The sequence below is a fragment of the Neomonachus schauinslandi genome, chromosome 5, assembly GCF_002201575.2.
Source record: "Neomonachus schauinslandi chromosome 5, ASM220157v2, whole genome shotgun sequence".
In the NCBI taxonomy this organism is placed as follows: Eukaryota; Metazoa; Chordata; class Mammalia; order Carnivora; family Phocidae; genus Neomonachus; species Neomonachus schauinslandi.
The window spans coordinates 41573879-41601478 of record NC_058407.1 but is presented as its reverse complement, the minus strand read 5'-3'; the positions used below and the strand labels follow the sequence as shown (position 1 = coordinate 41601478).

At 35.1% G+C, this 27600-nt stretch overlaps 1 protein-coding gene across 2 annotated transcripts in view; it reads right to left on the bottom strand.

The window, feature by feature from the left end:
* Nucleotides 1-27600, bottom strand: part of OSBPL8 (oxysterol binding protein like 8) — a 159391-nt gene that overhangs the window by 74041 nt on the left and 57750 nt on the right. Inside the window, exons 3-5 of one of the 2 annotated variants that reach the window (XM_044915365.1) lie at nucleotides 18292-18330; nucleotides 12630-12666; nucleotides 3773-3910 (exon numbers count right to left, since the gene is read on the bottom strand). In XM_044915365.1, coding sequence (XP_044771300.1) covers nucleotides 3773-3910; nucleotides 12630-12666; nucleotides 18292-18330 — 214 coding nt within the window. The remainder of the gene's footprint in view (nucleotides 1-3772; nucleotides 3911-12629; nucleotides 12667-18291; nucleotides 18331-27600) is intronic. The other variant, XM_044915366.1, reaches the window with a different exon arrangement.

Sequence of the window (27600 nt, the reverse complement as noted above, 5' to 3'; positions counted from 1 at the left end):
CTAATATTTTAACTGATTAAATAGTCATCAAAGGATGCTTACATCCTTAAGAAAAAAGTTGATGGGGGAAAAGACTATTTAGCAGGTGCCAACTGGATCTATTTTACTTTCAGGTCGGAAGGGGAAAAAGGATGCAACTTTAGAGGATAGGGCTGTCACCACCTGAACCTACTGATCAATCTTAAGTCACTAACAGTGGGACAATCAAACATTAAGTGAATTCTCATGTGATGCAGATACATTTCCCCCCTCCACAGTACACATCTCCTACAAAATAATCTCGCCATAAATGTTCAACCTGAATGCAATCAATGTTGCATTTAACTTCCAGTTTACAGAATATATAGAAGATAGAAAAACAAATTAAATAATCCTGCAAGAAGGTGATCCAATGTAAAAGGTAAAATATTCCATAGGAATACTGATCCAGTTTTACAAAAAAAGCCAAAAGTAACAAGAGAAAATAAAAGTAAACAAGGAGACTCTGGGATTAAAGGAAATATAATGACATAAAAACAAAATACAATCTATGAGCCTTTCTTGGATCAGCCTACTGTAATAAGCCTACTGTAAAGAGATGTGGGAACAATTGTGGAAACTTGAATATGGACTAGGTATTAGCCTATGTTAAGTAATTACCACTAATTCTGTTAGAGGCCTTAATGGTTATGTAAGAAAATGTTTTTAACTGCATTAGTATTTTGGGATACAATATCATGAGGTCTGTAACTTATTCTAAATATTCCAGCCTCACCCTCAAATAAATGAAACAAATATGAGAAAAAGTTAATGATTTCCTAAATCTACCTAATGAGTATGTTAGTGTTCACTGTACTATTCTCTCAAATTCCATTTGTCTGAAAATGTTCATGATAAATATAAATGAGGGTAGTTTTAATTATTAGTAACTAACCTTTTTCTTCATTAAGTCCCAAGTTAAAGAATTCCTCTAAATACTCTAGTACACGGATACATGAATTAGATGAATCTATTACAGTCAAAATTGTGGTGCACAGAATGGAAAAACCACATAAACTACATCAAGAATTTTATCTTAATGAAGGTTATTTATACCAGTGTGTACCATATATCCACTTTTAAGCTTAAAAAAGCATTTTGGCAACAAAAATGCTAACTTCCAAAATATATTCAACAACTATACAATAAATGTTAACATAGTAATTATTTTTGTTTTTATATAAAGTTTTTCCAGTTCCAACAATGGTAAATAAAAATTTTCCAACAAACACTTGACTAGAAAAAATTTTCCACTGAAAGAAACTAGAAAATGATCATGCAACTTACTATTTACCAATTAATATTCATTAAAAAGAACTAAATCCTACTTTCAAAGAATAATTCATAAAGTCACAACATCATTGGGGCACCTGTGTGGCTCAGTCAGTTAAGCAGCTGCCTTCAGCTCAGGTCATGAACCCAGGGTCCTGGGATGGAGCCCTACATCGGGCTCCCTGCTCAGGGGGAGTCTGCTTCTCCCTCCCCCCAATGCCTCTCCCCCAGCTTGTGTATGAGCTCTCTTTCTCTAATAAATAAAATCTTTTTTTTTTTAAGATTTTTTATTTATTTATCTGAGAGAGAATGAGATAGAGAGAGCATGAGAGGGAGGAGGGTCAGAGGGAGAAGCAGACTCCCCGCCGAGCAGGGAGCCCGATGCGGGACTCGATCCCGGGACTCCAGGATCATGACCTGAGCTGAAGGCAGTCGCTTAACCAACTGAGCCACCCAGGTGCCCCCTCTAATAAATAAAATCTTTAAAAAATAATATAAAATCACAACACCAAAACCTGACTAATTATACGGAGATATTGTGATAGTTAAGACTCCAAATTAAATTTTTTAAAGTATTTGATAACTTTGCTGAGTGCAGCCTGCTTGGGACTCTCTTCACCCTCTACTCCTCCCCACCACTCGCTTAAATAAAATCTTTTTAAAAAAATTCCAATGGTATTTTTCACAGAAATAGAACAAAAAAATTCTAAAATTTGTATGGAACCACAAAAGACCCTGAATAATCAAAATATCCTGAAAAAGAAGAACAAAGCTGAAGGCATCACATTCCCTGGTTTCAAACTCTAACACAGAGCTATGGTAATCAAAACAGTATGGTATTGGCATAAAAACAGTGCATATTAGCTTTCAAACACCAAATTTAAGTGCTCAGTTTTAAAAGCAGAAGTCTTTCCACCATAGCCATTGTAGTACCACAAGACTTCAAAGCATCTGATTAAATAAACTTTACTAAAAAACAGAATTCAATACACAAAATTTATCAATTATGAATTAGGAAGTGAGATCCATAATCCCCGGGAGTCCCCAAGACTCTTTTAGAGAGTCTGCAAGGTCAAAACTAGTTCCATAATACATTCTCATTGTGTTGACATTTGCACTGATGGTACAAAAGCAATGTTGGGTAAAACTGCTGACACCTTAGCACAAATCAAGGCACAGGCACCAAACTAGTAGTCACTGATTTCTTCACTGCCATGCACTTAAAGTAAAAGGCCAGTTTCACTTATAGATGTTCTTGATGAAACAGTAAAAATTATTAATCTTAAACCTTGAGTACACATGGTTTTAATATTCTGTATGACAAGAGAAGTATGCATAAAGCACATCTTTGTATTGTATTTTAAAATGTGTCAACACTTAATAGATCTGCATAATTCAGTAAACAACTACTTCCCAAATGATTAATGCATGATGTTAAAAAATCATGCATGAGTAAAGAGCCATTCAAAGTTCAAGATAGAGCAATGGACTTTAACTTAAGAGAGTATGAAAAGATTATTGATATGTTTCAGATTCCATTTTGCAACCAATATTTAAGAAACTACCACTTGTCAAATTTTGGTGTAGTATCAAAGAATACTATCTGTAATTATGTATAAAGCTATTAATGTAATCCTCCATTTTCTGACTACATATATGTCTGAGGCCAGATTTTATTCTTATACTTCAATCAAACCATCACATCCTAACAGATGAACTGCAGAAGCAGATATGAACATGCAGGTGTCTTTTCTTAAGCTAGATATTACAGAGATTCGCAAAAATTGTCTGACAGTAGTTCTCAACCAAAGACAATTTGGGACATTTGGCAAAGTCTAGAGCTATTGCTGGTTGTATGCAACTGGAGAAAGTGCTATTATCATCTAGTGGGTAGAGGACAAAGATGCTGCTAAATATCCCACAATGCACATGACAGCCCCCCACAACAAAGAATTATCCAGCCCAAAATGTCAAAAGTGCCAAATCTGAGCGACCATGAGGGAAAAGAATACCACTCTTCTCAATTTTTTTTTTTTTTGAAGAAAAGGGAAGGAAGAACATAGTTGTTTTTTAATAAAAATGTTATTCATATTAACCTGTAATGGGTTTATTATTATAATTTTAAATGAATCAAACATTTTTAAATGTCTTCATTCTAATTTATAATAAATATCAATAGGTTAATCCATGTAAGAGTTCTTTGAGGTCTTCAATAATTTTTAACATAGTAAAGGAGTCTTGAGACCACAAAGTTTGAGAATCTCTCAATTAGAAGAAAAGTGTAAGAAACCAAGTACACTAGAGAATATAAGAGGAATTAAAAGGACTCTAAAGGAAAATAAACTCATTTCAAGAGTATAATGGATGACCAAAACAAATTAAAAAAACACTATAAAACCAAATAGTTACAAATAGTTATGGTAGACCTAAAATGTCATTCTCCCCTTAAAACAACAACAAAATTAAAAGCACAATTTCTTACCCTGACTATGAGGACTTGCTGGACTAAAAGATGGCTGGTACAAATCTTTGGTTGGCGTTGGATAAGCTTCTTTCCCTTGGCGCTGACTCATCTTTCCTGGTGTCAGAAGTTGAGATTCGTCACTGTTTGCTACCACAGCTCAAGGAAAGAAGGCAAAAAGAATTAGTACTTATGTTACAGATTTACAAAATGGCATGGTTAATAACATGGAATAGAACAAAGACTGAAATAGCCTCAATGGTTACGTTCATTTTACCAACTCCATACTTTAATTTGCATAATTGCTTTTTCTTTTAATTGCAGTTTTCCATCAATCCAAGAGAAACTGATAGGTATGCATGAGTCAAATTACACAAAATACAGACATTATAAAAATGAAAACACACAGTCGACTGATAATGAAAGGTAATCCAAGGTTACTATGGATTTTTCACTGTTAACTCTTTATATTTGCCAATAAAGCAATAAACAAGAGACAAATACATTTCATAAAAGAAATACAAATGTCAATAAACATATGAAGATAGTCAACCTTCATTAGTGATCAGAAAAAATACAAATTAGCAGCATAAAATATTTACATTCACTAGAATTTATACTCTAATTTCTAATTTGCATGAAAAGTAGGTACGATTTCTAGAGATGATTTTAGAGATAGGAAAACTTGAGACCGTCTTGCCTAAGACTAAGTAATAGAGGTAAGAGGTCTAACTTAGGAGCATTTGGTTCCAAAGTCTAATCTCTTAAAAGCTTGCTGCCCCAATAATCAATTTAAATAGTGTTTAAAGTTGTTATTCACCTATTTGACCAAGCTACTAATAAAGATGAGCAATTTCCAGTTGCAGAGAGGATAGAAAAGAGAAACACACTCAGTGAAGAAATAGGGCAAATTGTGACCAAATCCACAGTGCCCCAGGGTCTCCATGTCCTTTCATTTTGTTTCTGTGCTTTCTGCCTACAAAAACTTTAGCTTTATCTTTAGGGAGAATGATTCTGTCCTCACTACAGATTTAATTTTTAACTTAACCAGAATTTCACATTCACATTTTTATCACCACGTCTTTTCAATCAATTGCTTTAAGTTCAAAATGTTTCCCATTGTGCTAAAGTTTAAGAATTCTATTTTAGCTCTATAAATTTCAATGTAAAAATTCAAAAAAACTTTCACTTAATACCCAAGATATAAAAAATTTATGTTCCCATCAAGTCCATAAAAAAAGAATCTACAGACTCCTGAATTTATATCCCTCCCTGAACTAAACTCACATGTCCAATTACCTGCCTTACAATAACCTCTATTACTTAATAGGCATCTCAAATTTATCCAGAGCATAATTCTTGATTCTGCTTATTCTGCAAACCTGCCTCTCCTGCAACTCAGTGGAATTAATACTCTCCTCCCCCACTTTCCCAAGCCAAAAACCTTAGATATATTCTTCTATTTTTCCTTTCTTTCATGCTTCACATCCAATTCATCTGTGAGATCTTTGTAGTCTACCTTCAAAATTCATCCAGAATCCTTCTACTTCTCCCCACTTCCACAACTACCACCCTGTTCTAAGCCAACCACTGCTTTTCCATTGGATCATAGCAACAGATTTTTACCTAGTCTCCAGACTTACTGTCTCGCTCCTTGCTTGTGTAGAATTCATTCTCTACATAGAAGCCTGAACAATCTTTGTAAATCATGAATCAGATTTGCACCATGCAGAAATATCCTCAACAGCTTTCCATTATACTTGCAATAAGTTCCATGGCATAAGAACTCAAAAGTGGCTGGCCCCCACTTACCTTTCCAACCTCATTCTCTACTATTCTCCTCTGTAGTCACTTGGCTCTAGCTATAATAGCCTTCTTGGTATTCCTCAAAACATGCCATTTTGCCCCAGTCTCTGGGCCTTTAAATCTCTGGTTCCCTCTACCTAGAAAACTCCTATCCCAGACGGTCACACTATTGACCCCCTCATTTGTTGTGTGTGTTCAAATGTCATCTTTTCAGAAAAGCTCTTCATGGTACCTGTGATAAGTTCTTAATTTTAATATAATACAATTTATAAATTTTTTTGGGTTACTGTGCACCCTGCCACAATTATAATCTATCACTTTATCAAACATGATTTTCATTGTAGCTCTTATCACTGTCTGAAATTATCACTTATCACCATCTGAAATCATTTGTTTATTGTCTGCCTTCTCCACTAGACCATAAGTTCCACAAGAGAAGGGAGTTTTGTCTGCCTTATATTTCCATAAATCCTCAAGTCCTGGTATGGTTCTGGCATAGAGAAGGTATAAATAAATTCTACTGTATTAAGATTTTAATCAAAAAGTACCATTAAAAGTTAAAAAGAAAAACAGGATACGTGCAACATATACAATTAACAAAGGGTTGGTATCCAGAATATGTTAAAAAATAATAATAACCCTATTAATCAATTGGAAAAAGACCAACAATTCAATAGGAAAATTTAGAAATCTATCAAAAAGATTAAATACCTAGGAATACATTTAACCAAGGAGATTAAAGACCTGTACACTGAAAACTGTAAGACAGTGATAAAAGAAACTGAAGAAGACACAAATGGAAAGACATTCCATGCTCATGGACTGGAATAATTAATATTGTTAAAATGCCCATACTACCTAAAGCAACCTGCAGATTCAATGCAACCCCTATCAAAATTCCAATGGCAGGGTGCCTGGGTGGCTCAGTCAGTTAAGTGTCCAACTCTTGGTTTCAGCTCAGGTCATGAGATTGAGCCCCACATCGGGCTCCACGCTGAGCTTGGGATTCTTTCCCCATTCCCTGTCATTCTCCTCCTCCCCTAGCTTATGCATGCACTCTCTCTCTAAAATAAATAAATAAAATCTTTTAAAAAAAAAGTTTTTTAATTCCAATGGCATTTTTCACAGAAATAGAACAAAAAATTCTAAAATTTGTATGGAGCCACAAAAGACCCTGAATAATCAAAATAATCTTGAAACAGAAGAACAAAGCTGAAGGCATCATGCTCCCTGGTTTCAAACTGTAAAACAGAACTAAGCAAAATAATAATCAAAATAATCAAAACAGTATGATACTGGCATTAAAAAAAGACACAATAGAACAGAATAGAATAGAATAGCCCAAAAATACACCTATGCATATATGGTCAAATTAATTCATGAAAGGAGCCAAGAATACACAATGGAGAAAGGGCAGTCTCTTCAATAAGTGATACTGGGGAAACTGGACAGCCACATGCAAAAGAATGAAACTGGACCACTATCATACATCATATTCAAAAATTAACTCAAAATGGATCAAAGACTTGAATATAAGACCTGAAGCCCTAAAACTCCCTAAAAGAAAACACAGGCAGTAAGCTCCTTGACATCAGAACTGGTGATGGTTTTTTGGATCTGACACCAAAAGCAGAGGCAACAAAAGCAAAAATAAACAATAGGACTCCCTCAAACTAAAAAGCTTCTGCAGCGCAAAGGGAGCCATCAACAAAACGAAAAGGCAAGCTACTGAATGGGAGAAAGTACTTGCAAGTCATATATCTGATAAGGGGTTAATGTCCAAAATGCATCAGGAGTTTATACAACTCATCAGCAAAAGACAAAAAATTTGACTTAAAAATGGGCACAATGTCTGAACAAACACTCTTCCAAAGGAAATAATGGCCAACAGGTACATGAATAGATGCTAAACACCACTAATCATCAGGAAAATGCAAATCAAAACCTCAATGAGCGATTATCTTCTCACAACTATCAGAATGGCTATTCTCAAAAAAAAGGAAATAACAAGTGTTGACAAGGATATGGAGAAACCTGACTGCCTATGCACAGTTGGTGGGAATGTAAATTGTTGTAGCCACTATGGAAAACAGCATGAAAGGTCCTCAAGAAGTTAATAACAAAAACTACCATATAATCTAGCAATTCAACTTCTGTATATTTTTCTAAGAAAATGAAAACAAAATTCAAAAAGATATATGCACCCCTATGTTCACCATAGCATGGTATTATTTACCATAATCAAGACATGGAAATAATCTAAGTGCCCACTAACAAATGAATGGACTACTACTCAGCCATAAAGAAGAATGAAATTTTGCCGTTTATAACATGGACAGACCTTGAGGGAACTATGCTAAGTAAAATAAGTCTGACAGAGAAAGACAAATATGGTATGATCCAAGTTCAAAAACCAAGTTCATAGATACAGAGAAAAGACACAGGCAGGGGGGTAACAAGTGGACAAAATGGGTGAAGGAAATCAAAGGGTATAAACTTTCAGTTATAGAATAAATAAGTCATGTGAATGAAATGTACAGCATGATGATTATAGTTAATACTAATACTGAATATTTGAAAGTTGCTAAGAGAATAAATCTTAAAAGTTCTCAGGCACCTGGGTGGCTCAGTCAGTTAAGCGTCTGCCTTCGGCTCAGGTCATGATCCCAGGGTCCTGGGATCAAGCCCCGCATCGGGCTCCCTGCTCGGCAGGAAGCCTGCTTCTCCCTCTCCCACTCCCCCTGCTTGTGTTGGTGCTCTCGCTCTCTCTCTCTCTGTCAAATAAATAAAATCCTTAAAAAAAAAAAATCTTAAAAGTTCTCATAAGAAAAAAAAATCTGTTAACTATGCATGCTGATGGATGTTAACTAGACTTACTGTGGTGACCATTTGCAAAATATACAAATACTGAATCATCACTGTATACCTGAAACGAATATAAATTTGTCAATTGTATCTCCATACAAAAAAAATTTTAATTAAAGAAAAGGAAAAATGAGGGAGGGGTGGACTTGAACAGTGAGTTCATGAAAGAAGAAATTAAACAGCCAATAAATATACAAAAAGATGTTCATCCTCTTTAGTAACCAGAGAAAGACAAACTAAGATCACAATGAAATAAATATTTTAAACTTAGTAAAACTGACAAAAATTAATAAGCCTGATAACACCAAATGCTGAGAAGGATGGGAATCAATGAGACATTTTAAGCACTGTTGCTGGAGAATAAACTGATATAAGCACTTTGGAGAACAATATAGAACTACCTTATAAAACTGAATTTCAGCATACTCTATGGGTCCAACAATTCCACTTTTAGCTTTATACCTAGAAATAGTATTCTTATATGCATTTACCAAGAGACAACAAGAATGTTCATAAGAGCAAAAATCAAAACAACTTAGTCATCAACTGAAAATAAAATGGATTAATAGACTGCAGTATATGCATATACTGGAATAGCATACAGCAGTGAAAAAAAAAATGATCTGTATCTATACCCCCAAACATGGTTGTATCTTGAAAATACTAACACAAAAAACAAGTTCTAGAATATGACATAAAGCATGATACCACTCATAAAATTAACCAACAAAACTTAGTGCCACATATGGAATTTAAAAATATCAAAAAATACATTTTTTAAAAAAGCAAATGATAAAAAATAAAAACTAGTCATCACTTCTTGGGGGCAGGCAAACAGGGATAGAGGAGAGAAGAAGCACATAGTTGAACATGAGGGATTTTAAAGATTCAAGTTCTTGAGTGGTAGGTTCAACACATATTCACTGGATGATTATGCTTTATAATTTATATATACTATATATCTTCTTTTGTAGTATCATATATAATTTATATATGCTACATATATTCTTCTGTGGTATCAGACATCAGTACATTTTAGGCTAATTTAAAATACATTATGAGAAGAACAACTAATAGAATTAAAGTATGCTTCAGTATTCCATAAGTAAGATATAGGTACGTATATCTTGAATAACTTCACTATATAAAGAAGGAAATAGTCTAAGAAGTGCAAATTTGTTGTATCCATCTCCTTCTAACTCCTTACTAGTAAAGGTATTACTATTTATGATTTTGATTATAAAAATAGCAATATACAGAGTATACTGAATATTTAGAAAAAATTTAGGATTTTTTCCCTCTTATTCTCTTATCCCATTTGCAAACATTAACAACTATACAGACAATAGGATTTGCAAAATATAAAAATCATTTTGATGTCCTACATCATTTGTAAAATCTTAAGACTATTTGAATGTAAGCTCCAGAAGGGCATTCACTTTGTTTTTATCTGTACCCCTTAGCCTAAAACTGACAATAAATACTTGCTAAATGCAAATGATATTTGACAAATGAATCACTGCATGATTCCAGAATACTTTCTGACACAACTGCCTCACCTACTAAAGATAGCATAACAGTGCCCTCTTATGGTTCTACTTTATAGTGGAAATAAAGTAACCTACTTTGCTATTCATATTGCATTATTAACCTTAAGTATAGTAGAAACTAACCACACTGGAATAATTAATAGTAACATAATTAACATACCAGCTGTAACTTCTAAGGAGAATATGATTCTACAACTACCATCTTACTTTATTAAGTCAACTCATCAATATAAAATCTGAAGAATTTTCCAAACTTCATAGTCTGGAGTTTGCCCTTAATCTAAGGAAGCTAAGATAAAGTTAAATAAGTCATAAATAATCTCTATGTAAATCATAAGACTCCCCTTACAGATGGTGTACCTTTTCTCAAATACTTAAAAGAATCGAAGTATGTTTGTATATATTATTAGAGTTTTTTCATTCAGTACTGATCCTAATATTAATGAAATTACTTTTCACTCAAAGATATGTGATCTCCAGTAATTATATAGCTTTAGCCTTTTAATAGTTGACAGAGTAGAATATAAATTCATCTCTAATATATACTGTATATTCTTATTTGTGTATGCAGAAAATATGTAACCACAATAAATCTCTTCTATTCCAAGTAGAAATTAAAGACCTCCATTCATTTATAAAATCCAATACCTAAAACAGAACCATTTTAACTTGTATTAAAAATTCTATTTTTCAATTCAGCACTGCCAATCAGTTCACTTGAGCCAACATCTAAAAAATGAAGTAACTAAAGTAATTGGAAAATCCACTGAAAATATCTGCCAGGTATCACAAGTAAGGCTGCCAAGAAAACATAAAAATGTTTTGATATCCGTATACTTTTTCAACTTTTAAAATTTCTACTATTCTAATAATGCTTGGTATATAACAATATATTTAAAATACTATGAATTATTGCAACTAAGAATTTTAAAAAGGATTTTTTTTTTAAAGATTTTATTTTTACTTTTAAGTAGTATCTATACTCGGTATGCTGGGGTGGCTCAGTCGGTTAAGCGTCTGCCTTCGGCTCAGGTCATGATCCCAGGGCGCTGGGACTGAGTCCCACATCAGACTCCTTGCTCACTGAGGAGCCTGCTTCACCCTCTGCCTGCCACTACCCCTGCTTGTGCTCTCCCTCTTTGAAATAAATAAAATCTTAAAAAATAAAATTTTTTTAAAAAAGTAATCTCTACACCCAACATGGGGCTCGAACTTATAACCACAAAATCAAGAGTTACATGCTCTATGGACTGAGCCAGCTAGGCCTAGCCCCTTTAAAAAGGAATTTTATTTTTTAAAGATTTTATTTATTTATTTGACAGAGACACAGTGAGAGAGGGAACATAAGCAAGGGGAGTGGGAGAGGGAGAAGCAGGCTTCCCACTGACCAGAGAACCTGATGCGGGGCTCCATCCCAGGACCCTGAGAGCCGAAGGCAGACGCTTAACGACTGAGCCACCCAGGCACCCCTAAAATGGAATTTTAGCATATTACTTTAAATTGTCTCTTTTTAGAAAAAAATTACATACATACTATAATCAGTATTAGAGACAAATAGCAACCAATCCATACCAAAGAATTTTACAACTAGAAAAATGCTTGCCATTATCTTGCTCAGTCCCTTCTTTAGCCAATGGAAAAAAAAAAAAAAAAAAAAAGAGCCCCAGAGCAGGAAACTGACTTGCAGTGGTCAAATAACTGTTTAGGAATAAACACTAAAACTTTCTAAATCAATAAAATTTCTACATTTCCCTTCAATAAAGTTTAAATCTTTATCTGATTTATGACACAGTAATATTTTAATTATTTGGTTAGATCTGAATTTAGCAAACTGATGGTTTCATTATGATGTTTTAAAACCAGGAAAGAATACACTGGGCTAGTAACTAATTCTAACTCCTTGATCCTTTAAGTCCTTAGCTTCAGGCTTTTTATCTACAAAGTTAATGCTTTATTAGATGATATCTGAGGCTCCTTTCACCTCAGTAATTCTATGATTTTTCAGTACAAAAGTTGCCTCTGTTACAATGCTCTGAAATTATCTATTAATGGGTAAAACTTCCCTGCTAGACCATGATCCTTAAGGGCAGGGCACATGTTTTACTCATCATATCCGCCCCAAAGCCAGCACAGTGTCTGGTCAAAAAAACTTTTTTTCAGACATAAATTTAATGGGTACATCTTCTAAATCCCTAAGATGAAACATGTTTCACTTATGAAATCCCCAAAGTACAAATAAATGTGTTTCATAACCAAATTATCTATTATGTAAAGATTATGAAAAAACAAAACAATGTTTCTCATTTCACATGGTAGTGAATTTCTTGTACCATGTCCAGTCTCGAAGTCTGATCTATCCTTTATGAAGATTGTAGAAAGGAATACTATGAAGAGGTCCTGAATTATGAATTAGATAACTAGCTAAGTAAAAATTCCATCTTTAGACAATCAAGAAGTAAATATACAAACACTATCAATCTCAGATGGGCACTGAGAGCAGATGGGCACTGAATGACCATTTATATTCTTTGCTTAGAATTTCAGTGCCTAGAAAGAAAAGAATGACTTAATAATCAAAAGAGAAATACTGTATGCCTTTTATAAGTACACAGCAAAATATTATGTCTCCAAATATGCCATTCAAACTGGCTACTTACTTGATGGCCCAAGGACATCTTTGCTATCACCAAGAAGCTTTAAATGCAGGGTAATTGAGCAGCAAACAAATACAATCCAAACCAGGAAGAAGCAAAATGCATCAGGATTGAAGCAGCAGTGAAACAAAAGGACAAGGAAAATAAGCATTAGTTTATAAGTAGAAAGCACATGCACATCAATCCTAATAATCACAATTCACACGGAATTTCCTTTGCCACACATAAAAAGATCTCGGTTTAAGTATTATCAAATATTTGTTTAAATTTTGGAAAACAAAGATGGAAAGACAAAAATGAAATCAACTAAGTATTTTGTTTTGAAAATTATTCAAATCAAAAATTATTTTCAATTTTAACTCAAGGTATGGGTTAGGAGTGGTAAAATTATTTAGAAATGTAAGGGACAGCCCAAAGTTGTTCATTCTTTAAATTTAAATGGTTTAAAAATCTATAACACCCATGCACTATTAAATATTAGTTCTGCATGCCATGAAAGCACTTAACACTACATAGAAATTCAGTCTGTTTCTTCTATAAAAAGAAAGGAACATTTACTGAGTGCTTATTATATGCCAAGCATTGTGCAAAGAGCTTTTACAAAGACATCAACAAAGTAGAACAAATTTTTTCTCAAATGGCAAAAAAAAAGAGGAATATTAATATTGATTAGAAATGATAAACTGATCAATTTTATTGTCAGACAAATTTTCTTAGGACCCACTAAATATGAAGTGTTAGCACGTGGAGCTACTGGTCATTTGGAAGTACGAAGACCCAATTCTGAAATGAGTAATTCGCAATCAACTGAAAGAAACGGTAAAAGACTACTGACCTTTTGTCTGGTAACTATTTTAACATACAACATTATGCTAAATATTGCCTACTTATATTATGTTAAATGTTGCCTACAGACAAGTGTTTTGGTCTCCCTTGGTAGAAACAGAGTCCTTAGCTTTCCTTCATTCCAAATACCAAGTACAGTAACATCAAAACTAAAGTTACAACAAAAATAAAAAATTCCCACTGATTACATTACTGCTTGCTTTTTATTTAAAGGGAATGAGGAATCTTAATTACCTGTGACCAAAAAGAAAGGTTGTTTGTTTTGCCCCCTTCGGAAAAATCTTGGTCCTGTTGCTTCCCTAATGCTCAAAACTGAGTTTTAATTCCTTTAAAGGTATTTGCTCTAGTCATTTTTCTGTAGTTGCCCATTCTATAAACTGATTTCAGCTTCATAGATAAACTAAAAAAATACAGCTGTAATGACAATGAACTAATTGTGCTCAAGTCCTTATTACTGATGGCCATGTTACCACAACTAGCAAACAGGTGGGAAAAGATTGAAGTATTTGTGGTAGGAGACCTCTACAAAAGGTTCCAGTGATCCCCATGTGTTTGTGTATAATCCCCTCTCTTTGAGAGTATTCTGGACTCACTGAATCACTTCTAATAAACAGAATATGGCAGAAGTGAACAGATATCACTTCCAAGATTACACAGTAAAAAGACTATGATCTCCATCTTATTTATAGTCTCTTGCTCTCCCTAGGGAAAGCCAACTGTAGAGTCATGAGGCAGCCTTGTACGTAGGCCCATGAGCTGAAGGAATGATGTCTGTCAGTAACTACTACTTGAGTTTGTAAATAAATCTCCTGCCTTGGCCCTCTTTGCCCTCCCATCCACCCAGTCAATCTTTCAGATGAGACTGCAGCACACACCCTCCCCAGTAGCTTGACTGCAACCATTTGAGAGATTCTGAGCCAGAGACATCTCGTAAACTGCTCTTGGATTCCTGACCCACAGAAATTATAAAATAACAAATACTTGTTGTTTTATACCACTTAATTTTTGGATAATTTGTTATGTACCAATAAATAACTAATATGATACTGGAAAATGGAAAAGAAGGAAACTGACAGAGTCAACCATGGTAAACTTGACAAATATTTCATAGACATTCTCTAAAAATACCTTTTTATATTGATATGAATAATTTCCCTAGATTTACCAGTAAATCTGAATTTCTTGAAGGAGAACAATAGTTCTAACCATATATGCACAGTTGGGACTATTTAATTTCAGAAGGGCCAGTCATTTTTGAAGGTTTTTTAGTTGGTCTTCTATTTAGGATAAACGATTAAGTTCACTTTCATCACGCATATTCTCAAATTTTGTTAATTAACAGCATTGTATCAACTTCTTTGCAGCTGTACTCCTTGCATGTTTGCTCCCAAAAAATAATCCCTAGCATATACAGCAACTTCTGATATTTGTTTCAAATTATGCTTCCAACAGTATAACTTCAAGCATGTTTGTCATATAAATCTGATTGTATTAATCTAATTTTTTTCATATTGAAACACTGAAGAATCAAAATAAACACTATTCATGTCACTGATTGATCCATCCAAATATTTATGAGTACCTACTATATGGACAGGTATCATTTCAGGCACCAAGGGATATAGCAGTGAACAAAAAAGACAAAAATTTTGCCCTTTGTGGTAGTCATGTTCAATGGGAGATGAACAATAACATACTGAACAAGTAAAAATTTGCTGCATATTATATAGTATAAATACTGAGGAAAAAATAAGCCAAGAATGAGGACACATAAAAGGTTAAGGAAGAGGGAGTTATAATTTAAGACAGGGTGGCCTAAGAAGACTTCACTACAGAATTGACTGAATAAAATGAGGAAGTTTACCATAAGGACATGAAAGGGAAGAGTATTCTAGGCAGAGGGAGGAACAAGTGTAGAGAGGAGGATTGGGATGGGAGCAAGTCTGGAGGGCTTGCAGGATAGTAAAAAGTCCAGAGAGGCTGGAATACAGTACAAGTAGGAGAGTAGTAGGAAATGAAGTCAAAGAAGTAAATGGGTGCCAGATTATAGGACCTAGTCAGGACTTTGGCTTTATTCTGAATGAGATGGGGAGCCACTGGATTTCTGAGAAAAGGAGTGACATTATCTGATTACGTTTTAACAGGGTTGTTCTGACTGCTATGTTGAGAGTGGACTAGAGGGACAGGAGTATAATCAGTTAGGAAGTTACTGTAATAATCTAGGGGAGAGATGAAGACTTGGACCCAGGTGGTAGCAGTGAGGGTGAGAGGAAGTAGTTGAGTTCTGAATATATTTTAAAAGTAGATCCAACAGGATTTCCAAACAGACCAAGTATGAAGTTTTGTTTTGTTTAAAAAAAAAAAAAGAGGAATCAAAATGATAAATGTGTTGGGATCTGAGCACCTGGAAGGATGAAACTGCATTGTCTGAGATGGAAAGGACAATGAGAGGGGTTAGTTTACAGAAAAAAACAGAAGTACTAAGTTTGAGATAGGTTAGGTTTGAAATGTCTCTTAGACATCCACATCAAAACGTCAAGTAGGCAACTGGACATACACACCTGTACAGAGAAAGGTTCAGGTTGCTAAGAAACAGTATAAATTATGGTATGTGACAGTTAGGGTATATGATCTGAATGGCTAATCACAGGAGACTAAAAAATGCAACAGAATAAAAGAATAGGCACCAGAAAACATACATTATAATGGAACAACAGAACTAAGAATTAAGCTGAAACACTCTAAATAAAAGTGGAAATACAATAAAAAAATAAGTAAGACTTCAGACACCTTCCCCAGAACGTTGTGGATAAAAGGCATTTAACTGGGATACAAGTGAAATTATCATCCCAGAGTTGACTGTAAGTAATGCCAATGGGAAATGGGATATAAGTAATTGAAGATTATATATTAATTTTACCAAGTAACTTATATCACTTGTGTGCATGGCTAAATTGCATACTACACTTCTTACTTTTACTGCTTTTAGGACCTGGGCCTAATTTGCACAGTTCCATGTGGTATAACACATGAATAAAGACAATGTGAAATTATTGATGTGGAAACATTCTACACAAGTATCTTGTAAGATAGTTTAAAAAACAAAAAGCTAACCAACTCTATTGGCTTTTGTTAGAGAACCAAAATACTACTAGAAACTCAAAGAATCCAGGAACTTTACCTCAGCTTGTTCAAAAAAAGACCATTAAAGATATGATGGAAACATTTTCTCTAACTGAATAACATCATATTTATCATTATCCCTTCAAAAATGTCCACACAGTCATTTCAACAATAAACAGATGCTCTATTTTGGCAGAAAGTATGGGATGAAAGTGATAAAATAATAGCAACATGCCTAGAGTTTTCCTGTTTATTATTAATTAGTATACTATTAACTATTTTAACTAAAAGCATGAAATATAGCCATTACCTAAATCTTTACTGAATTTAGTCTACAAATCTCAGGATAAGAGCATTATGCAAAAATGGGATTTTATTTAATCTACTTCTAAATATTTGTCACGCCATCTATAACTAGCAAAAAACTCGCCAACTTTCAGAAGTGTAAAGGAATAGGTATAAGTTCAAAATCACACCCTTCATCCTGGGAAACCCCTTAGTCATAAGCAATTCAGGATGGATGACCACCTTATAACACAGAAACAATCCCGTAAGAGCTATAGCTTGATTCCATTGCCTTAAGCACAGCACCTCACTCTTAACATACATATCGATTTGACTTCAGCCATCTTCTGAGCTTAAGCCAAAGCACAAACAGCTTTGATACAACTTGAAAATAGTTCCAACCAAGTTGCACCTCTTCCCCCATCATAGTTGATCAAGTTGTATTCATAGAAGCAATCCTTCTGCAGCTGGTTCTCAGAAGCCACAATCTGGAAGGAGGATTATATAAAACATCCCAAGAGTGCTCTATTTAGTGTTATCTTTGGCCCTTAGAGTTAAGAGTCTTCAGTGAGAGATCTAAAACACATCTGAGATTTGTTTGTTCTTCCTACAGGAGTCCTCTTTCTACATTCAACTGAACTTTTCATATTTTTGCAATCAACTGCAAAACACACATTGTGTACATTTATCCCTCAGTTTTACAGGAGATATTTTACGGAAATATTTTTCTAGGAACTAGAGTTTATCACTGTTAGAGAATATTAACTGGCCTGCCAGGCAGTTATTTTAAAATAACCTAATCAGACTTTTGATTCAGCAAATGCACTTCTAGGAATGTACACTAAAGTGATCATCCAAAATATTTAAAAAGATGTGTCCATAGATATTTATCACATCACTTACAGTAATCTAAAACAGTAATTATTAAATACATTCATACAATGAAATACTATGTAGCCGTTAAAGTTTTTTTCCCACTGACTGAACATCATTCATTATACATTGACTTTTAAAAATAGGCTATAAAAAGTTTGTACGACTCCATTTTTACAAAATTCCATATGTAAGATATATACATATGAAGAAACTTAGTAAAGAGGCCACCAGAATATTAAAAGTGGTTGCCTCTAGAAGGTAGAATTTTATTTATTATATTTTCTGTATTAGTTAAATATGCCCCCATTGGTATACATTATTTTTACAGTAAAAAAAAAAATTAAATCCATTCACATGTTGGAAAAAGTGAAAACATTTTTAAAGTGATCTTTTCAACCTACATGAGTTACTTAGTATAATGACATAATCATCTATGATAAAATACAGTGAAAAATATATTTTAAGAATCCAACTTGAAATCCTCAAAAAATACAAAAATGTTAACATTCCAAACATAGCACCATATATTACTCACTGTCTCTTGAACTTCAGCAACTTCTGAATATGGCAAGATCTAAAAAAAAAACAAATTTTCTCAGGAGTGATTTAATGTCAAATACTTGAATCTGAATTTAGAGAGCACCCAGTGTATAAATGAATTAAATGGTGCATTAATCTTTTAAGAAGCAGCAAAAAAAAAAAAAAGTGCAATAATATGTTTACAGTGGAAACTAAATCCTTCGGAAAAAAAAAAAAAAACCAACAAAAATCTCTGAGGCTTTGGGAAATTCCAGTATATCTGCCAATCTGTGAAGTCCTCTCTGGCATGCTCTGGGGCTTTTTCACAGTTCTTATCCTCCCTGCATGTATTTAATTCTCAGTCTTTTCCCCATGTAAACTTTCTCCTCTCTTGGTTTCTAAAGTACTCTACTCCTCTGGCTTCCCTTCTCCTGTTTTCCTGGCTCCACTCTGTCTTCTCATTCAGTAAGTGAGTGGCCATAACCAGCGCTCAGTCCTCAACTGTATTGTTTTTTTCCTCTATCTGCTCCTTTCCTGCAGATTGCATTCATGCTCAAGGCATATCTACTGTCTCTATTCAGACAACTTCCAAGTCCTACCCTATCTCCAAAACTTCACTCCAAAACATTGCTACCTGTATGTTCAGACATTATTGCAAATTAACTTCTGGTTCTAAAATTCTCTAAACAAAGGAAGGGCTCTAAGCTGGCTTTAGAAAGTATCTTTAAGTCAAAAACAGCACTCAGTAGCTTCTCGCAGAAACCAGGTTCCATGGCAATTTGCCCAAGTCTTTCAATGGTAGCTTCTTTCTTTCACTCAGACCTAAACCCTTGAGTCATCTGAGACTCTTTCCCCCCAACATCTCATGAAGTCATTAAGTTCTGATGATTTTTACAAAGACAATGTCTACCTCACATCTGGTCCTTTCTTTCAATTCTCATTAATACTATTACCCAGGCCAGACCCACATCACCTCATTTCTCATCTCCCTTTCAATAGATGTCCCTGCATTAAGTCTCACCTCACTCATTCATTTACTCTGCTAGGTACTGGAATTCAAAAACACAATAAAGACCTGGTCCCTACTGCCAACAAGATGACCATATATTAGGGGTGCCTGGGTGGCTCAGTCATTAAGTGTCTGCCTTCGGCTCAGGTCATGATCCCAGGGTCCTGGGATCGAGCCCCGCATCGGACTCCCTGCTCAGCGGGAAGCCTGCTTCTCCCTCTCCCACTCCCCCTGCTTGTGTTCCCTCTCTCGCTGTGTCTCTCTGTCAAGTAAATAAATAAAATCTTAAAAAAAAAAAAAAGATGACCATATATTAAAGACTGTGTGTACTGTATAGTAATTTATGTGACATTGAGGTAAATTATCTCATCTACCCAGTATTAGTCATTCTTCAAGCTAGTGCCATCATTAGCAAGTTATTGAACTCTGAGATTTTCTGTGAATATGTAATTATAAATGTTACAACTTTCCAGAATCATTGTGAGGCTTAATAATAGTTTACATGGGGCCCCTGGGTGGATCAACTGGTTAAGCAACTGCCTTCGGCTCAGGTCATGATCCTGGAGTCCCGGGATCGAGTCCCACATCGGGCTCCTGGCTCAGCGGGGAGCCTGCTTCTCCCTCTGACCCTCCCCCCTCTCATGCTCTCTCTCTCTCTCTCTCTCTCAAATAAATAAAATATTTTTAAAAATTTTTTAAAAAATAGTTTACATGAGTGGTACAGTTTACATGAGTGTACTTTATAGATTTTTTAAAAAGCAGTATGTAGACATAAGGCAGGATTACTTAGGAATGCAACAAATGACAAAGACTAAGAAAAAAAACCAAGAACTTAATTTACCAAATTAATTCCATAAACTATCACATTGGCCATGTTACTCCTCCACTTAAAAACATTTGATAGTACCCATTCTTTAGAAAATAAGCCTCAAACCCTGATATTTAAATTGTCTACAGCATGGACCAATTATTCATGCCACAGAGGTGTTCTGATCCCCCATGAGATAGCTCTGAAACTTACCTAAATTCTCTGTCTAGTAAAATTGATTGCACTCAGAGTGATCTGCAATTTTCTCCTTCTTTTTGCTTCCCTATTCAATAGCTTGAAAGTTCCCTGACCTGAAAGGCTCAACTCAAATTGCCAATTCTGCTACCACAGTTCAAGATAAAACTCTGACTTCCTAACATCAGTTCTTTGGTAATACATAATCAGTTGTCTCAAAGTATCTTCTCTATTGCTATCACAAGTAAGTAAAAAATGAATTTTTATTTAACTTTTCCCTAATATTATAATGATCTAGTACACTGCTATCAAATAGAACTTCTTCAATGATAGAAATAGTTTATATCTACACTATCCAAAAGAGTAGCTACTAACTACGTGTAGCTGTTAAATTCTTGAAATGTGGCTAAACAGAGGAGCTGAATTTATTTAATTTAAATGTAAATTAGTCATAAGTGGCTATACTATTAGACATTTCAAGTCTAGCCAACCTCACCTTTCCCAGCTAAACCTAACTGACCACTCTTTAGGACTGGCCACCACTGATCACTCCTTTTCTCAAAACTCTCTCCCCTTCCCCAGTTAACAAGCTATTTTCTCTCCTTTCTCTTCTTCCCTCTCATTGCTTGGCTCCCTTCCCCCTCTGCCCCTGAACGCCAGGTTGCATCCTAGAATCTCTTTTGTCCCCATTCAACATGATTTCCCCAGTGATTCCACTCACTTAATTTTTAAATGGGCTCTATTCACTAACAACTCCCCAAATTAGTTTCCCACCTTAATCTCTCCCGAGCTCCAGCTCCCTAAAGGATTCCCAATCACCCTCCTGCTGCACTCATTCTTCTTATCTCAGATAAAATATCACATCTTCTATGAGGGATTTCCTGACCTCTCACACCAGGTAAAACAAAGGGATACTACATCTGTGTTGTCACTGCATCCTTCTATCAGGCAGAACTGAGGGGAGAGCCCACAAAGTTCAATGCACTCCTAGGGACAGTGCCCCTGCACCACACCATTTTCCTGATTGAGGAGGTGAAAGACCCCTAACTCACCTTCCCCACAAACCTCAACACTTACAGCCTAACCACCACAGTCTGCCTAATAGACCTGCAAGCTCCACACTGGCTGTTATCCTTTAGGACTCTGTTCAAAAGTAACTTCATCAGGGGTGCCTGGGTAGCTCAGTTAAGCATCAGACTCTTGATTTCAGCTCAGGTTATGATCTCAGGGTCATGAGATTGGAGCCCCACATGGGGCTCTATGCTGGGCATGGAGCCTGCTTAAGATTCTCTCTCTTGGGGCCCCTGGGTGGCTCAGTTGGTTTCAGTGTCTGCCTTGGGCTCAGATCATGATCTCGGTCCTGGGATTGAGCCCAACGCAGTAGGGAGTCTGCTTCTCCTTCTCCACTCCTGTTTGTGCACTCTCTAATAAATAAAATCTTTAAAAAAAAAAAAAAAAAAAGAATTCTTTCTCTCCATCTGCCCCACCCCCCACTCTAAAAAAAAAAAAAGTAACTTCATCAGAAGACTTCCACAGTATTTCCAGAAAATAGCAACACCCATCCCCTATTCTGGATTCTCTATCCATCTTACCCTGCTTTATTTTTCATCACAACAATCACCACTTAACAGTATATACTTATGTACTTTTTTTGTCTTCCTCCACTGGAATGTTAGCTCTACTGAAGTAGGAACTTAGTTTGTTTTGGTCACTGTTGTATCCCTTAAGACTAGAACAGAGCCTGGCACATAGTAGGCAATCAACAAATATTGAATGACAAATGCATGAATGAAAAAAAGGTTTAGTCATTATTATAACTCTAATACGTAGCAAAGAATTTCTTATGTGTAATTCACTGAGTTCCTCTGTTTATGAAATGAATTGGTTTAAATTCTCTAACAGCAAAAAAAACGTCTTACCCATCTTTGTATTTTCCAAACCTTAACATTTTGCATGCTTAACATAGATACACAAAGAACTAACATGGACTTGAATTCTGAAATCTGAGTTCTAAGCCTGCTTAAGCTCTCTCAGTATTCCCTGGGTAAACCTGAATAAATATCTTGAATTTAGCTTTTTTATTTACTCATAAGATCTGTTATAGTCCTAAAATTCTGTTATAATAACAATTCAACATAGAAAATTACCTCAATACCTGAGAACATCTTTAGTTGTAATGTAAAGCATATTCATATTTTCTTCCACTATTAGTCTCTGGCTATCATATGCCCAAATTCCTTTGTTAGAAATTCCCCCATCATTTTTCTTAAATAATTCTGTCCTTCACAAATAACACTGTTACAAATTCACCACCTGTTTTGGTAAGGGAGCCTAAGTTATATTTCTTCTGGTAATGGTGGTCTCTTGCCATGATGACAACAACTTCCTTCATCAAGAACTTCATATACAAGGGAAGTTCAAAATCAATTGTCAGTTGTAACTAATGTCATGCATCTGGTGAGACTGCTGGTGAAGTCTGTGGTTATGAAACAAGAAAAAAGTGAACTGTCCATTAAAAGAATTAAACCTTGGCCTTTGACCTCATTAACATTCTCCTCTATATCTGACCTAACTATCTTTAGTCACCCGATAAGCACAACAGAAACCATGTAATCACATCACAATCATGCCAGGTTAGATATGACAACTGATTCTAGGAGACTGCTCATATACAAAAATATTTCAGTGTATGATGCTTAATCTTATGACCTACTTAAATAACTTTGATATTCAGTCTGAAATAAGAGTTTATGTTACTTGGAATTTGATTTTGGCCAATTCCTTACACAGTTAATAAGCCCACGTTCTATATTGAATCCTGACCAGGATCTGAATTAAGACATAAGGACTGTACAACAAATACCTTCTTTCCTTCTAGAGTTCTATTTCTAACAAATCACTGATTAGCATATCATGTTCAGTATCAAGCCACAGGAAAGACTGCTAATATTATGGAAACATCAACTTCCATGACTCATAATATTTACCACACATAAAAATGCAGTTAACAACTGTTCAACTATATACTGCCTAAACGCCAAAATATTCACCCCAGATAGAAAAATCAAAATTAGTTATGGGAGAACAAAGTTTTGAGTTAAATAAAATAGATCATGTATCACATATTTTTCAAAGTACACATTATACTAGGTAGTGCACATAAAAATTTTAAAAGGCTGGGTATGACATAGATCAATTTATAATATAAAAACATTAGCCTTTACATTCAATGACTAGAATAACAAAATTAGAGTATGTGTATTTAAATCCTAACATGGCCCACTGATTAGCTATGTGATCTTAGAAAAATTACTGAGTCTCGGGTTCTTCATCTCTAAAAACAGAGTAATACCTACCCCACAGTGTTATGGAGATTAAATGAGAAAGTATGTGAGACAAGAGCCGAGATCACGACACATAGTAAGTGTGCAAGTTTTTTTGTTTTTTGTTTTTTCCTCTCCATACTATTAACCCAAATATGGAAAGGGCAAATTCTAAAGATCTAGGAAAAAAAACAAAATCCAAAAGGGACATATTTTCTATTCAGCTATTACTACCCTATACGTTTTAACTGCCTTCCACCTAGATTACACAACGGCATGCTAACTTGTTCTCTGGGCTAATCGCCTCTATTTCTATAGTTCTCAACTTTGGCCATGCATTAAAATCACCTGGGAGACTTTTAAAAAGTATTGATGGCTGCATCTCACCCTCTGAGACTCTAATGCAATTGAATAGTGGTGCAACCTGGGCTCTGGGATTTTTCAAGACACCTCAGAGATAGCTCTGTAATGTTCATCTGGTTGTCCCCACAATATTCCATAATTCTGCCAAAATCATTTTCCCAACTCTCAACAGGTTGTTTCTTGGCTCCAAAAAAACAAGAACAAAAAATTCAACAGTTTGACATTACCTTAAAAACAAAAATTTCAAACTGTAAAAATAGCATTCAAGGATCTGTATATTCTAACTTGGTTGAGACGTAGTATAGGAAAATAATTAAAGCTTGGCCTACGGAGCCAAAATGTATCCCAGTTCTGCCACTTACTAGTTGTATGACCCTGAGCAACTTATCATTTCTGTGTTCTCTTCTACTAAATGAGGGTAATAATACTATCTTATAAGATTATTAGACAATTACATGAGTTTCCCTCAAAAGCACTTAGAATAGCTTCTGGCACGTGACAGAAATTTAACAAATGTTAGTTGCTATTCATTTCTTATAGTTTTATTTTCTTGGGAAAAAAAAAAGACTTTTTATTTATTTATTTGAGAGAGAAAGCACAAGCAGAGGGGTAGAGGCAGAGGGAGAAGCAGGCTCCCTGCTGAGCAGGGAGCCCAATGCAGGACTCAATCCCAGGACCTGGGATCATGACCTAAGAGGAAGGCAGACACTTAACTGACTGAGCCACCCAGGCGCCCCATCTTACAGTTTTATTTTCTACCAAACAAGCAGCAAACCATATTGTCTGTGAGACCTAAAATCAAGTGTAAGGTACCATGCGCATAGATGAGCTCTATGAAGATAGGTTAGTTTTCTAAACTAGATAAATGTTTGACCAAAAGTAAAATTAAATTTTATGGGGGCGCCTGGGTGGCTCAGTCATTAAGCGTCTGCCTTCGGCTCAGGTCATGATCCCAGGGTCCTGGGATCGAGTCCCACATCGGGCTCCCTGCTCAGCAGGAGGCCTGCTTCTTCCTCTCTCACTCCCCCTGCTTGTGTTCCCTCTCTCGTTGTCTCTCTGTCAAATAAATAAATAAATAAAATCTTTAAAAAAAAAAATTTTATGTGTACACACACACATAAATTCATTTCCCCTCCCATGCTTTTTTTTTTTTTTTGCATACCATTGCTGTTGTTTTCACCATATTAAACTTAAGGTGACTTCTGAAGTAGTCTTAAGTTAATGAAAACCTACTAATGTGATCTGAGGTCTGGATAAAAATCTCTTAATTGCTCTATTCTCTTAAACAGCTGAACAGGTAGAGATTTTCTTGAACTTTTAATCAAATTTTATCTTCATGTATCTCTAACATGCTAAAATTCTAATCCTTCACATTCTAATCTGAGATTTGACAGGACTCATTTTATTTTCTAAAAAAACAAGAAGAAATTTAAGATTCTTAATGGACATAATTTTAATTAAAAGTTAAATGTAGAGGGGCACCTGGGTGGCTTAGTCTGTTAAGAGACTGCCTTCTGCTCAGGTCATGATCCTGGGGTCCTGGGATGGAGCCCCATGTGGGGCTCCCTGCTGAGTGGGAAGTCTGCTTCTCCCTCTGCACTTCCCACTGCTCATGCACTCGCATGTGCTCTCTCAAATAAATAAATAAAATCTTAAAAAATAAAGTTAAATGTAGAGCAGTGGCTTTAATGATATTCTGCTTATAAAAGCACCTGCATGTCTTAAAACTTAGGAGAAACAGCAAGTAAAAACATTCATGAAAAATCTTCAATCCATACTTTTAAAAACTGAATGATTGCAGAATTTATGGATATTAAAAGAAATAATAAAATTTTGAAGCCAGTTTTTGGCTTCAAAGTCTAGTTTAGCAAAACAAATAGCTTTCTATTGGATAAATGACATAATCTATTTACTTGGGAGTTAACGGCCTTAACAGTTCTACTTTTGATGTTTATACTATGGGCATGTCAAGCTGCCAAAGATCTTAATAGGAATAAACTGTTAAACAGTGCTGCTGTTCTTTTGATTTTTTGGTCCCCTTTCAGCCACCACCTCAGCCATTCTACATAGAGAGAACACAAAGCCAAAAAGAAAGTAACCAATTTCTTTTAAAAATGGGAACTGAGTTATTTACTAGTGAAATAACTAATACTCTCCCTGAACCTATCTTTAAAGATGGGTGGATGGCAAGCAACCTTAGACCAGAAAGAGAGTATAGTACCACAGATGGAGGAAAGGGCTGAGGGTAAGAGGGAGGGCTGGAAGTCATCTTTCTGTGCCCTTTTTTTCTCAGTGATACTGGACAATCATTGCCCACCCTGTCTTCACTACCAGGGTAGAACATCATTTAATACCAACTAGAAACATTAAACATGGTTCTAAACACTTTGTTTTTAAACCGTAGGTGGCTCAGTCGGTTAAGCATCCGACTCTTCATCTCAGCTCAGGTCTTGATCTCAGGGTTGTGAGTTCAAGTCCCACACTGGGCTCCACTACTTAAAAATAAATAGAATAGAATAGAATAGAATAGAATAGAATAGAATAGAATAGAATAAAACAGTGTGTATGTCCAGCTGCAGTATCACAGGCAAAGAGGATGACCACTATCTCTCATTGCCCTTTTCCCAAATGAGCTAAGTGATTACAACTAGGGAGGCAGCTTGTGGCTATGAGCTATGCTCAGAGCAGATATACAAAAAAGTTCCCTAAGAAACAGAATATTTTGGTGGGAGGGCAAATGAAAAATGATGAAGCAATGATTTTAAGAGATTCTCTACTCTATGACATACGTTCCCTAGATCAACCAAAAGAGTCCCTAGGCTCTATTCTATCTGGGACAGTTATCAATCAAAGCAAGTAATATTCCCAAAAGAATATTATTTCCAAGGAAGTATAAACTCATAAACAAAAATAATTAATATCCTAAGGGGTCCAAATGCTATGAAAGAAAACAAACTGAAGAATCTCAGCTGGAGAGAAAATTAGTGAACCAAACTCATCAAAAACTTACCATAATAAATATGCTCAAAAAGATCTGAGAGGATATTGTAAAAATGAAGTACGACCAAACATTCACAGAGAAAACAGCTAGTAATACTGGGTATAAAAATATTATGATGAAACAAAGTATACAGCAGGTTTGAACAGCAAAACAAGTAAAATACAATAATAAATTAGTGAGCAGGAAGAGTGATGAAGTAATTCATCAAGAAGGCATAGCAAAACGAAAAGAAGGAAAACATGAGAGAGAAAAGATAGAAGCGAAAGTGCCACATTCCCCAAACAGGAGACCCCCTAAAGAGGGCATGATGTATTCCAAAATAATAAATCTTAAATGATTTTGAAAATTACACACAAGAGATGAATTTCTGGAAAACTATAAAAGGCTATGAACACTCCACCAACTTTAACCTGCAGGCATACATACACAAAACCATAGTCCTAACTGTATAAGGACTGGAAAGAAATAAACTATTATTTGCAGATGATATGAATCAGACAAAACATTAAAACTCATAAAGACAAAATAGGTAAGCATTCAACCAATATCTATAAATGTCAAAATGAAAACAGAAACAAAACAAAAACAAAAACTCCTTGAAAGATATAGATTATAATGCCAGGTAC